The 14,461-nt window shown below is 45.8% G+C and overlaps 1 protein-coding gene across 2 annotated transcripts in view; it reads left to right on the top strand.

The window, feature by feature from the left end:
* Positions 1-2,645: 2,645 nt before the first annotated feature.
* The window catches only part of PRCP (prolylcarboxypeptidase), a 31,098-nt gene continuing 19,282 nt past the window's right edge, over positions 2,646-14,461 (top strand). Inside the window, exon 1 of one of the 2 annotated variants that reach the window (XM_080613624.1) lies at positions 2,646-2,879. In XM_080613624.1, the coding sequence (XP_080469750.1) occupies positions 2,757-2,879 (123 nt within the window). In that variant the 5' untranslated portion in view covers positions 2,646-2,756. Of the gene's footprint in view, positions 2,978-14,461 lie in introns of both variants that reach the window. The other variant, XM_080613625.1, reaches the window with a different exon arrangement.

The raw sequence follows: 14,461 nt of genomic DNA, 5'->3' as shown, positions 1-14,461 counted from the left end.
AATAGAAGATGTGTAAATATTATGAATGCTTTCTTCTTATTACCTACCTCTGCAGACAAATCATGGAAATTCCCACTGGTATTAAGGGAATCTTTATTGGAACTTGTGCACAGCACTGCACCAAATCAGTTTCTGATTTTGCCCTTAATTTAGACCGAAGTCACAACATGGGGTTAAAAACTGAAATTATTCTATGCCTGTAATTATCATAGAATCACAGACTGGTTTGGGTTGAAAAGGACCTGAAGATCATCCAGTTCCAACCCCCTGCCACAGGAAGGGACACCTTCCACTAAAGCAGCTTGCTTCAAGCCCCATCCAACCTGGCCTTGAACACTGCCAGGGATGGGGCATTCACAGCTTCTCTGAGCAACTTGTGCCAGCACCTCAGCACCCTCTCAGTAAAGAATTTCTTCCTTAGATCCAATCTAAACTTCCCCTATTCAAGTTTGAACCCATCACCCCTTGTCCTGTCACTACAGTCCCTGATGAAGAGTCCATCCCCAGCACCCTTGTAGGCCCCCTTCAGATACTGGAAAGCTGCTATGAGGTCTCCTCGCAGCCTTCTCTTCTCCAGGCTGAACAGCCCCAACTTTCTCAGCCTGTCTCCATACAGGAGGTGCTCCAGTCCCATGATCATCCTCGTGGCCTCCTCTGGACTTGTTCCAACAGTTCCATGTCCTTTTGATGTTGAGGACACCAGAACTGCACACAATGCTCCAAGTGAGGTCTCACGAGAGCAGAGTAGAGGGGCAGGAGCACCTCCTTCGACCTGCTGGTCACGCTCCTCTTGATGCAGCCCAGGGTACGGTTGGCAATGATTTTAAAAAGAGGATGCCCAGAAAAAATCTCAAAAGGGCTTGCAACAGCAACAATATTCATGCCCTTTGAGCCAAAAGGACAGCTCTACTCTGTCTACCATCCATTTCAACATAGGAGCTGTATGGATCTGACGAATAAATGACAAAATATATGTTTAAATAAACAGTAATTAGTTATTTTTTATTCAATGTTACTCTTCTGCAGAATTAGCTCGCCTCTATTCTTGGTACACCATCCAAAATATCAAGTTTCAGGAAACATCTCTTATTTTAGAAAGTTGACTTTTTTTCTCAGCAGATACCAGAAACATGTAGACAAAAATACCCTAAAATACCTCAAACCATAAACTCACAAATTAAAAGACCAAAATGTTCTCTGCAGCTGAATTAAAGGACACCTTAAAACCCCTTATTTGCAAAAGCTTTTCACTGTTCTCTTCATTGTCATTCCAGATCTTGTGAGACCCCACCTCCAGTCCTGTGTTCAGCTCTGGGGCTTCCAACATAAGAAGGATACGGAGCTGTAGGAGCGAGTCCAGAGGAGGCCACGGACATGCTGCAATGGCTGGAGCAGCTCTGCTCTGGAGCCAGGCTGAGAGAGCTGGGCTGGTTCAGCCTGGAGAAGAGAAGGCTCCTGAAGGGGAGACCTGAGAGCAGCTCCAGTGCCTAAAGGGGCTGCAGGAAACCTGGAGAGGGGCTTTGGACAAAGGCCTGTAGGGACAGGACAGGGGGAATGGCTTTAACCTGCCAGAGGGGAGACTGAGATGAGCTCTTAGGCAGAAGCTCTTCCCTGTGAGGGTGCTGAGGCGCTGGCACAGGGCGCCCAGAGAAACTGTGGCTGCCCCATCCCTGGCAGTGTTCAAGGCCAGGTTGGACACAGGGGCTTGGAGCAACCTGCTCTAGTGGAAGGTGTCCCTGCCTGTGGCAGGGGTTGGAACTGGATGAGCTTTAAGGTCCCTTCCAACACAAACCATTCTGTGATTTAACCGCCCCGAGGTCTCACCGAGGTTTCTGTCAGTGCCTGGTGCCCTCTAGCGACTGCGCTGCCTTAAACACTCCCCAAGAAAAACCAAACAAACCGCACACGAGCCGTTAACCGGTCTCACATCGCATTTTTTACCCCTCAGCCTTCTCCCACTCCATCCTCGAGGTGCCCCCGCAGCCGACAGCGAGCAGCGAGCCCGGGCACGGCACCGGGGAGCTCAAGGCCGGGAGGAGCTCCCCAGCTTCACCCGACTCCCACCCTTTAAGCGGTGCTTTAAGCTGTGCTCAACAGCCCCAAGCCCCTCCGGTCACTCCAGCATTACCGTTCTTACCGATGTGGCTCTTCCAGCGCTGCTATCCTTCGACACCGAGCCGAGACTCCGCCTCCCGGCCGCAGGCCCGCGCTGAGGGGAAGCGATGAAACGCTGTCACCCGGGCAAGGGAACGGGCAGCCTCCGGCGCCACCTCCCCTCGGTGCCCGGGATCGAGACGCCGGGAGGTGCTACCGAGACTGTGTGTTCCCCCGCCTACCCCTTCCCGGCCCTGGCCTCGGGCCCAAGCCCGGCTGCGAAGCGAGCCCCGAACGCGGGAATACCGCGGGCCGAAGAGATTGAATCACGTGCTTCTAGCAGCCAATCGCTGTTTCTTTGCAGGACTCCGCAGCCAACCGCGAAAAGCGCCCGTGAGCTCCCCTCAACTCCGCAACCAATCGGAAAGCCCTGCTCCTTAGCGCCCACCCGCTCCACGTGTGTGGATAACCCCGCCCAGTGGAGAGGCACATAGCGGCCTGGGCGCATGCGTGGCACCGCCTCTCCCTCTGCGCTGGGTCCTACCGCCCGCCTTTCCCCCCATCCCTCCCGGGGCCGGCTCCGGGCGGCCCCCGGGCGGGGGCAGTTGGGCCGCTATAAAGCGGGGGGGGCGACCGGGCGGCCCCTGCTCCTCGTCCCAGCGATGCTGCAGCTTTTCCTGCTCCTTCTGCTTCTCGGCGCGCCCACCGCACTGCCCGCTCCCCGCCACCGCCGGGGCGCTGTGCTGCCGACCGGCACCTACCTTACGCGGTACCTCACGCAGCAGGTAGGAGCCGCCGCGGTGACCGTGCAGTGTCGAGTGTCCCGCCGAAGGGGAAGTGCTGAGCGGCCTGGGCAGGGATCGTCCCCCTGTGCTGGGCACTGGTGAGGCTGCACCTCAAGTCCTGTGTTCAGCTCTGGGCCCCTCACTACAAGAGAGACATTGAGATGGTGGAGCGGGATCAGAGAAGGGCAACGGAGCTGGTGCAGAGCCTGGAGCACAAGTGTGATGGGGAACGGCTGAGGGACCTGGGGGAGTTTAGTGTGGAAACGAGAAGGCTCAAGGGGAGCCTCATCGCTCTTTACGACTGCCTGACAGGAGGATGGAGCGAGGTGGGGTTGGTCTCTAAAGTAACAAGCAATAGGACAAGAGGAAACGGCCTCAAGCTGCACCAGGGGAGGTTTAGACCGGAGATTAGGAACAATTTCTTCACAGAGAGGGTGCTCAGGCACTGAACAGGCTGCCCAGGGCAGTGCTGGAGGCAGCATCCCTGCAAAGTGTTCACACACCGTGAAGACGAGGCCCTCAGTGCCATGGGTTAGTGGTGGCCTCGGCAGTGCTGGGATAATGGTTGGACTTGATCATCTTAAAGGTCTTTGTCAACCCGGTTGATGCTGTGATCCCTACACCATACACTAGCACCATAGCCTGTTTTTCAATGCATTCTGGCTAGTGTGCAGGCAGAGAGGGGCCAGGGACCCCAGCTGTACCCTGGTGGTGTTTGCTGTGTGATTTCTGTTTGTCTCTTTTAAATAGGGAACAGATTTCTGTTAACCTGGGTTTTGTTTCCCTGCCTGCTCCAACGTTTCTCTTTGCAATTTGCTGGCAAAGTCCCCAGCTCGTGGCCAGATCCACAATGCTGGCACCAAGTGCTGCTGTGGTCCCCTTTCAGATACCTTGAAACCCCACTTATTTACAGGTTTTCACGGAAACAGTCACCAGTTGCTTTGTATGTGTTGGGGTGTGTGCATTTTCATGTGTCCTGAACCTGATTTTTTGCATGGGAAATGATGGTTCCTGTCATTGAGAGGTGCAGCGAGGGGAGAGGCCACTTGCAGTGTTCTCTGGTTTTGGTTGCAATCAGGCTTGTAGTCTGCATCTGAATTTCATCCCCTGGCCTCTGTATGGGGCAGTGGGAAGGAGAGTGTTTAATTCACAGGCATCTTGGGTGATACAAGGATTGAACATAGAATGATGTGGGTTGGAAGGGACCTTAAAGCTCATCCAGTCCCAACCCCCTGCCATGGGCAGAGACACCTTCCATTAGAGCAGGTTGCTTCAAGCTCCTGTGTCCAACCTGGCCTTGAGCACTGCCAGGGATGGGGCAGCCACAGCTTCTCTGGGCACCCTGTGCCAGCACCTCAGCACCCCCACAGGGAGGAATTTCTGCCTAACAGCTCATGTCAATCTTCCCTGTTTAAATTGTAGAAGGTGAACTTGCGATGGAAGGAGCAAAATGGGAAGGCTATGCTTTCAGAGACAAGAGGCATGAAGAAAACAGATAACCCTTGTAAGATTATTCTAAATAGCTGTGGAATAATTTTAGTGTCAAGGTCCCTGTCGTTTGAGGTGTGAGAGGTGGAACAATTTCAATGAGAAATCCATCCTCAAAGATTATATTCTCCCCCAGATGGTGTTACTGGTTTGGGAGCACTCCTCTTCCAGTTTTCCATAAGTCATGGAATTCCTGTGTCTTGACAGCACCTCTGTCTAATTTCAGTCACTCAGGTAGTGGTTTGAGATCTGGGTCCCTCCACCAACTCCTCTAATAATGCTGAAGCTTATTCTGGTGACATACTGCAGATACCTTCTGCAGTGCGTGGTCAGTGCTGGCTGGGATGCCAATCCTCTGGTAGTGTTGTAACTCGAAGCCTGACACCTAATTATTCTGCTGTTTTAGTAGTTCCACATTGCTATCATAGTATCAGTGATACTAATTCTGTGCCCTGGTCTGAACCACCCTTTGTCACTGTTATCACATCTCTGTCCTCGTCCCATCTCTGAGCTGTGGTATCATCTGGCTCGTCTCAGCTATCGAAGACAGCCCTTGTGCCCTCCAGTTGCCAGCAAAGCTGCAGAGCTGCTGTGTACCCAAGATATGTATGTGGATTTTAGGAGGTAGATAAGAGTTGAGAGAAGAGTCCTGGTAATATCTTGTTGTAAAGTTGGTGCCACATCTTCCTTCAGTCTCTTCTGTGTTTTCTGCCCCTCATAATTCAAGTAAAATAATGTTGGCTGAAAGTGGCTGCTGCAGAAAAGAGGGGTCCTATTCCCAGGCCTTCAAATCCTTGCTTTCCTTGTCCAAAAACTTACCAGTAGTGTTGAACATGGGGGAAAATGTGTCTATAGCCATGTACTTTTAATTGTATTCATCAAAGACTTGAATGCTGATGCCTGGCACTTGAAAGAAACAGGGTTAGCATAGGAAGTCTAATCACACCAAGGGCATAAGACAGTGTTTTATCAGCAGCTTAACATGCAGAACTGATATAGGTGAACTCTGCAGTCCTTATGGAACACGCACTCAGAGCTGCTGTCAGGGAGCTTGTAATTACATTGTGATTCTGTAGTGGAACTTAACTGCCGTGATTAACATGTTAAATAGGGGTGGTGATACTCTGCCACCTCTCAGGATTATTGAGGTTTAATTGCTTACATTATAGTTGCTTACAACATGAATCATCTGCCTCTGTTCTGTGCTGCCTAGTCGTTCTTCTTAGCTCAAGTTCCTGTTTTGATTCTTGTTTCTTCCTTTGGTTTTCATCATAAGTTGAAATAATTTACATACCATATAAAAAGTAATTTATAATATGGCAAAATATGCAGTCACAAAAGAAACATTTCTTATACCTGTTTTTTACATTTAATTATCTTTAACTAGAGTCTCTGAATATTTAATACTTCTACAGAATAAAACTTGGAGAAGTCTAAACAGGCTCCTTGCGTGAATTCTGTTGCTATAAAAGTTACCTTCTTTGGCACTATTCATTCATGTTGCACATTGGAGACCTGAATTTCAGAGGCTGAGAGCGTTCATGTGCAATTACAACCTCTAAATGGAGCCTCTTGGCGTGAAGTCCTGTAGACCAGTGGTGTTGCTTGAGGGTTTAGCATCAACCTTTACTGAGAAGCAGTGCTATTTAGGTCTGCTTTCCTAAAAATGGGGAAATAACAGGGTGAGAGGTCAGCTCAATGCTCATTTACATTGAACTTCATCCTGTTTACCATTTTAAGTGTCAGAGATCCCCAAGGATGGGGCTGAAGTCTGGAATACTGAGAAATAAGTCAAGCAATGCCTGTGTTAGTATGACTAAGATGTTAGCTGTGTACTGGCCTGTGTATGTCTTATTACTTTGGCTTTTGCATGTGATTTCCACCTCCTTCAAAGCTAACTGATGCCTTTCAGACCTATTTCTCCAATGGATGAGTGAAACTACCGTAGTATAAAGATGCCTTATATACTTGGATTAACAGATGGCCCTTGAAGGAGAAACTCTGCCATCACCCACATCTTTGTCAACAGATTGTATCTATATTGGCGAAGTTGGTTTCCTTTTCTCATGTACTAGTGTGATTTTTATAGGCAAGACTGTTTTCACTTCTGTTTTGATAGGTTGCTTGTGATTTGTGTGTTAAACTAATCCATCCCAAACTGAACTTTACAGAGAGAATCATGTGTAGGATGTATAGAGCTGCAGGAAGACTGCTGCTCTCTGAATGGCTTCCTTGTAGGTAGCTGTGTCCATGACCACAACTCAAATTCATTGGAAGGTCTCGATGAGGCATCCAAGAGTCATCTACTTCTTTGCCCAAGTTGAAATAATCTGATATCTTAGTGGGGAAACTGGAGTCAGGCATTTTCCATCCTTTGGGGAGCCTTGTCTTGCACCTCTGTGCTTGTGTTCCTGCCTGCAATACACATACCAGCATTACAGAAGGCATAGCTTGAAACTAGTGCTTTAAGTGCTGAGAGGATGATGCCTTTAATTTCCTGATATTTGAAGGCTTCTCAGTGCTAAACTCGTTTTAGAGAGTGGATCACTCATTTGGATTTGATGGCTGTGTGAGGCTTCATGTACTGGGGGATCCCTCATCCCAGTCACACTCTGTAAGCACACCACCTGCTCTGTGAACTGCTATGAATTCGTCCAAGAGCCAGTGTAACAAGTACAAATTGACTTTTGTTCAGCAAGTTACTGAGCCTGGTCCTTCCAGCAGGTTGTCTTTGAAGCTGCATGTCAGTTGTGTCACCATTTCCAGAAGATGGGTTCTGATTACATTGAATAACTTTCTACATTTCATATTTGCATCAGTATTTCCTAAATTCATACAGAAGTCTTTGTGCTCTAAAACACACCTGCACTTCATATTATGGGTACCTAAAAGGAAGCTCTGTTGAAGCTTCAGTGTAATGAAGTTTAAAAAGTAATGGAATTTGATTTTTTCTGGCTATATCAGGTGTTTTTAATACCCAATTTTGTGTCACAGACTGAAGCTGTGAGGCATAGAAAATGCCTGAAAGTGTAAAAATTAGAATGTAGGTTTCAAGCCAATAGAAGAATTTGGGAAGTACCTCAAAGGAGAAGTGAAGATGGATTTATTCCTCTTTCAGACATGGCTCTTTCTGTTGTAGAGGAAGCTGGTGAATCTCAGAATTTCCCTGTTCCAACTGAATATCCATAATACGTCAGAGAACAGTTTGACTTCAGTCAGGTTGCGAAATAAATGTGCGGAGTAAAGCAAAGTGCCTTGAAGAGACTGGACCACCTTTTTGATGACAGTATGGTCTTAACTTATCAAATTAATCAAAACTAAGGATGCAATTTTGCTCTGAAACAAATGTTGCATTGGTTGTATTCAACAAGAAGAAAGTTTGCAATTATGGAACAAGATACTGGGCTTGGAGCAACCTGATCTAGCAGAAGGTGTCCCTGCCTGTGGCAGGGGGTTGGAACCAGATAAGCTTTAAGGTCCCTTCCAACCCAAACCAACCTGTGATCCTATGATTTTCCAGTATTTGACATTTTCACTGTTATATGTAAACGAGTGTCACATAAACCATATGTACAACAGTTATGTATATGCTCCTTTAATGTTAATGGAGTATTTTCCAGCTGTGAGCCTTTTAATTCTGGTTAGCAGCTTTTTCAGCGTCTCATTGTGACTCAGTAGCAGCAGATGTCAGGAATGGTTAAGGTGGGTTTGTTTTTCATGCTTGGCACCGCAATACAGTAGCACTTTTAACTTCTGGTGGAGGAAAAAACAAAGTGCTTTTTACAGAAGCCCCTTGGTACCAATTAAAAGTTATCTCAGTGCTTAGAGAAGAAGTGATGCTGATGTTTGTCTCTGAGGTGAATTACTTGGAATATGTTTTACTCATCAAATAGTACAGGAGTACTTGGCAGCTCTTAACTCTGTGATTTCATAGTGTGATTTCAAACAGGAGCTGTAAGCCATAAACCAGGTCTATAAGCAGAAACAATAGCTCTTACTCAGTGGACAGGAAAAGGGGGAAGTACTTGTTAAAGCTTGTCAGTGAATTCTTATTTTTATGCACTACTTATCTGTGGGTCACAAAGCAGACACTGGCCTCTCAAATTAAGCAGGAAACAATTTCCGCACAACTTCCTTCAAGTGAGCAGTTAATACTAGAGACTACAAAAAGTATCAATGATCACTACTGTCTCTGAAAATAAGCAGTTTTAATCTCACTAGCTTTAACCATTAAAAGCTGTAATGTGCCACAGATTTCTGCTGGACTGTCTTGATTGAAGTCTGTTCCAGGGCCTCACCACCTTCAAAATAAAGAACTTCTTCCTGTCCTACAAGGTGATGGCCAACGGCTTTTAGCAATGTCTGTGGAGTTGAAGGACTGAACAATAAACAGAACTGCACACGGCTGAAGTAGCAGGCTGTTTGCAAGCGGCATGTGGATGAGATAAATCCTGTTAACTTCATTGAAGTTATTTGGACTTCTACCAAATGCTCATGAGCTTCTCATGGGCAGTGGGCTGCATCAAGAGGAGCGTGAGCAGCAGGTCGAAGGAGGTGATCCTGCCCCTCTACTCTGCTCTCGTGAGACCTCACTTGGAGCGCTGTGTGCAGTTCTGGTGTCCTCAACATAAAAAGGACATGGAATTGTTGGAACAAGTCCAGAGGAGGGCCACGAGGATGATCAGGGGACTGGAGCACCTCCTGTATGAAGACAGGCTGAGAAAGTTGGGGCTGTTCAGCCTGGAGAAGAGAAGGCTGCGTGGAGACCTCAGAGCAGCCTTCCAGTATCTGAAGGGGGCCTACAAGGATGCTGGGGAGGGACTCTTCATCAGGGACTGTAGTGACAGGACAAGGGGTAACGGGTTCAAACTTGAATAGGGGAAGTTTAGATTGGATCTAAGGAAGAAATTCTTTACTGTGAGGGTGGTGAGGCACTGGAATGGGTTGCCCAAAGAAGCTGTGAATGCCCCATCTCTGACATTGTTTAAGGCCAGGCTGGACAGAGCCTCAGGCGGTGTGGTCTGTGGCAGGGGATTGAAACTGAATGATCTTAAGGTCCTTTCCAACTCAAACCATTTTATGATTCTATGAATCAAAGTCTTAGATCTGAACTAATTTCTTCTTTTTGGGGGTGGCAGGTAGGAAGGGAAATGAAATTCAACATGGAATTTCATGCTAATGTGTTCTATATTGGATTCTTCATCTGACTTTGAGGAGATCAAGGCCAGCCAACAGCATAAGAAGTTGTACACTGTGCTGATAATGTACAACAGTATGCTAAATTGGTGAGAGCTGGGAGGTCACACTTGATTATTTCACCTTAGATCTTTAAAATTTGAAGAAATACCTTGCATTTATTTCATGCCTCCTGGAGTATTTAGATTTTATACCTAAAGCAGTGAAACTTGTAAGACATTTAAAGGGGCTGTACTCAGTTGTTTCCATATACCTGCAAAATGGTTCATTTCTTTGTTTTCCAGGCATGTGAATTCGGAGAATGAAATATGGACAGAACAATGGGAATTGCATTTCTCAGCACAGCCAGTACCTCCCATCCTCCCTGCCTGTGGTGTAGGGAGATAATTCTATTTTATTTACATTTTTAGTTGCTATCTCTAATGCTTTAGTTCAGTCCAAGTGTGCAAGGAGTATTCTCTGATACTCAGCACTGTCACAGTGCTACTGCCAAGTGGCATTGGTACTGTCAGTTGTGCTGTGTGTGCCTGCTGTTCTCTAAACACAGATAATGAGCAAAGAACAAAACTTCTGATCCTTTTGGGCTGTTGTTTCTATCTTCAAATTGACATAATGGCTTTCTCCATATCTAAAGGGGGCCTACAAGGATACTGGAGAGGGACTGTTTGTCAGGGACGGCAGTGATAGGACAGAGGGGTAATGGGTTTAAACTTAGTCAGGGGAGATTTAGGTTGGATATAAGGAAGAAGTTCTTTACTGTGAGGGTTGTGAGGCAGTGGAATGGGTTGCCCAAAGAAGTGGTAAATGCTCCATCCCCTGGCAGTGTTCAAGGCCAGGTTGAACAGAGCCTTGGGTGACATGGTTTAGTGTGTGGTATCCCTGCCCATGGCAGGGGGTTGGAACTGGATGATCTTAAGGTTCTTTCCAACCCAAACCATTCTATGATTCACTCCTACAGCCCACGTACAGAGTTTATGTACAAGCTTACCCTTGTGTCAGCTTAAAGTGAGAGTGATTAGGTGAAGATTATTTGGAAGAGCTGTTTGTAGAGAAATATCTGAGAATTATGTCTCTCAAAGAGGAGAGAGTTTGCTAAAAGACCTGCATGGGATTTGAGCGTGAAGGGAGCTATGATCCTGTGCGCTAGCTTCTCCCTGTGACTGCTGATACAGACACTTGATGGTGCCTCTTCTTTCATTCCTACTTTATTTATTTTGCTCCCAAAGGGAGTAAGTTTTTTGCACTGAGAGCAAAAAAAACCTTTCTAAATAGCATCTATAAAGGAACTTAGTGTGAAAAAACTAGTCAGAGGTAGCCTTAGATGGTAGTTTCCATGCAGGAACTTCCTTTCAACACAACAGGAACAGAAAGTGATGGGCATCAGTCCCTTTGTCTTCAGCAGGGCTTGGACTGAGGCCAGACTGAACTAGAGGAAGTGGGTGAAAGCAGAACTAGCATTAACAAACCATTTCATTTATACTTCAAAGCAGCGGCTTGCTTTGCTCCACTGCGTGACTCCCTTAAAGCAGAATCTTCTGCAGAAGCCGCTCAGAAACACATGCTGGTACACTGGAGGTGCTGGCTTTGCCATAGTGCTTACTATACAATGATACATGGCCATACAATTTTCAGTCCTGCAAGGCACTGCTGCTGGAGGGGAATGTAGACTTCCTTGGACTCCTGAGCAGGAGCTCCTGTCCTACAAGATGATGGCAAATGGCTTTTAGTAACGTCTGTGGAGTTGTTCAGAGCCTGTTCTGAACAGGGCAGTACGTAACAAAATGCTCTTGCCTATTTTTCAGTGAAAAGGGAAAATGGAAATAGAAAAATCTGTTGAGATGAGAAAACTGTTGCTTTGCTGTGAGAACATCTGTGGTGTGTCTCATTCTGGGTGCTGGTGTAAAGACCCGTCATTTATCTGTGCTTGCTAGAGCTTTTCAGCCACTGGAAAACTGTTGGAATGGTTGTGACAAGAGACCTGGATGTTTCTGTTTTAAAGCAGAACAATCTGTAGAACAGCTTTTCGCTCATAGGGAGTCATGGATATTATTTCCCTGAGTACTGCTGGTCTCCCTGTCATCCTGTCTGCTAAAGCCCTGGAGCCCTGCAAACAGGCAGTTGTTCTTCAGTGATCAGAGCTGTTGCAAGCTCACAAAGCAGCAGTTGCTAGGTGGTATTTTTGCTGTTGCATAAGGCCTGGATGACTAATTGCTGCTGTAATACTTTTTCTGAAATGCCGCCCCAGTGCTCATCAGAATTGGGGGCTATTGAATAACTGATCCACAGTGGCATGTGTAAAATCCCTGGCACTGGACCTCATGGAGGTATTCAATGCCTTTGAATACAAACAAATTGCCACCAAGCTTTTGCCATTTTGCCTTTAATTAGAAGAATATCCATATGGATGACACGACAGTTTTCCTGTTTGCTTTTACTAGGTGGGTCTCTTTCTTGGATCCTCTATCTTGAGGGGTTAGCTGTAGAAAATAAACCATAAGTAACAGTGATTGACCTAAAGCTGGGAGAATGATAGAACAGAGCAAATTGCTTTGTAGCTCTGGAAAGCTGAAGTAAAACAACTGCAACTTGAGTTGATCTTTTAAAAATATGTGGTAAAGTAGAAAGTTGTAGCCCTGTTATTTGGCAGGGGTGAAGATGTTTTAAATATTTGACTATGTCAGAATATTGCTTAGAATCTGAAGTGCTTTTCTTCATCATGTCTTGTTAGACTGAGGAAGCCTTTCAGATGAAAACCATTTTGATCAGAGAAGATCAAACCTACTTTCTGAAGCCTTTGGTTTGAACAATTGATCCCACTCAGAACTGTAGGACACTCTCAGCGAAACTGGAATGTTTTAATACTGATTAACCTGTGACATACTGAAGGTTCACGTCCAATTTTTTCCTCTCCTCTGAAGTTAATCCTCCAAATGTGATGGATTTGTAATTCAATCTGGAAGGCAGATGGAAAACATGGCAGGCCTTTGCCTGTTAAGGGTCTGAGAGACCTTTCATGTGGGTGATTGTACTTTTGCTGGTGTAGTGTGTCTTCATGCTTATTTCACCCTTGTGAAATAACACATTTTGAGTAATACTGGTTTGTTGCCTAGGCATTGCCCTATGGATGCATTTTCCCATGGAAGAATTTCCCCAGGACAATAGTGCCTTGAATGGAAGCATCAATGGTGTGAACATTTGGTGTGTTTAGCAGTATAGCAGTTTGTTATAAATGTATGTAGCTGGTTGATTCTTAGCAGCACAAACCTCTCTATTGCTTGAAGAAGACAGTGGGATGGAAATGGGGAGTGGTTAAGGAGTGTCAGCAGTAAAACTGATCAAAGCAATTCCTGCTCTCTCCTGCCGTCATCACTCGTTCTCTCCTTTCTGCTAGAGCTTTGCAGCACTCAAATGAGATAGAAAGTATCAGGAGGGCCTGTGGGATATCTCAGACTGTCCTTGAACTGGGGGAGTTTGAACAAGGAGTTGCATCTTTGCTGTGACTGCTGGAGGATTTTACAACCTAAGTAAAGCCTAAATGTGTTTATGGACTTCATTTGTGCATGGTAAGCAGAATCTGGAGTTTCAGTTGCAGCACACAACTACTAATGGCTGGTGGAAGTTGAAACCGGTTTGTTTATGTTCTCCTCATTAGCTGCTTAGGTTTCCAACACAAAAATAACATTTCATCATATACTGTTTGTTTCTGACAGGGCCTGACCTGAGTAGGCTGGTGCTTTCCTACAGCATATCCTGGAGGTGTTTAAATGTCCTTTGGTCTTTGCAAGTGCCTTGTCCAAACTGCGTGACTCAGGATGGGGGGTAGAGTTCCTGTCTGAGGCTTTCCTTGTCAGTGCTTTTAATCACTGAAGTGATAAATGAGTGCTAAAAGCAGACTTCCTTAAACAGTTGTAACCTCCTAAGGGCAGGTAACACAGTTTCTGCAGAATAAAGGAAGTAAAATACATGAAGCTGAATTGCAGTAAAAGGACAGTGTGTTCACAAGGGCATAGTCACAGTAAGAGATCCCTCTATTACAAGGATCGGTGTTTGTTTTGGGAGCATGTTTGGCTCAAAGCTAATTCCAGCCAGGGAAAAACTGGTAGCAATTGCTCTAGACTATCTCTAGTAGAACAGAAGTTGGAATCAATGAATAGGTGAAACCCATGGGTATTGTTATGTCTGGATGTTTTGTTAAAAGTGACAAGTCCAGTGACCAAAACCTCTGAATTAATGGGGAGCAAGAAAGATCACAATGACATAGTCCACCTCTTCCAGCTTTCATAATGTATAGGACTTTCAAGTTAGTGGGTTAACATGATGCAAGAAGGTGCAGTTTACATCTCCCTGCTCTTCCACAGAGCATCCTGTGATTATGCATTCTGACAGACTTATGCTAATCTTCAGTCTCTGCTGTCCCTTGTGCAAGTGTCAGCTTAGAAAGCAAGGAAACACCTTGTTCCTTGCATTTAAAATGGAAAAGATAAACAAAAGCTAACTTTGGTTTTCTTCTTTGTCTTTGCTCATTTAATACAGAAAGAAAACTGGGAGAATCTTACCAGCTGTCAGTGAAATGAAGCCTCTGTCCTGGCAGGCTGTGATACACATAAATGTGTAGAAGGAAACAAAGCAACAAGAAGAGTGTCAGAGAGGGAGACTGTTTCTAAAACTGTTTTTTATTTAGCTTTCGTTTCTGGTTCTGTCTCTTTTGCTATGAAGACATAGATAGTGTGCAAGTTTGGGGTTTTTTAGTGGTACTTTACTGCTGCAATGGGCTTTATGAACTGGAACAGGTTGCCCAAAGAAGTGGTGAATGCTCCATCCCTGGCAGTGTTCAAGGCCAGGTTGGACGGAGTCTTGGGTGACATGGTCTAGAGTGAGGTGTCCCTGCCCATGGCTGG

The sequence above is a fragment of the Psittacula echo genome, assembly GCF_963264785.1.
Source record: "Psittacula echo genome assembly, chromosome: 3".
Lineage (NCBI taxonomy): Eukaryota > Metazoa > Chordata > Aves > Psittaciformes > Psittacidae > Psittacula > Psittacula echo.
Note: the sequence above shows the minus strand (reverse complement) of the source record. Positions and strands in the feature narration are given on the sequence as shown.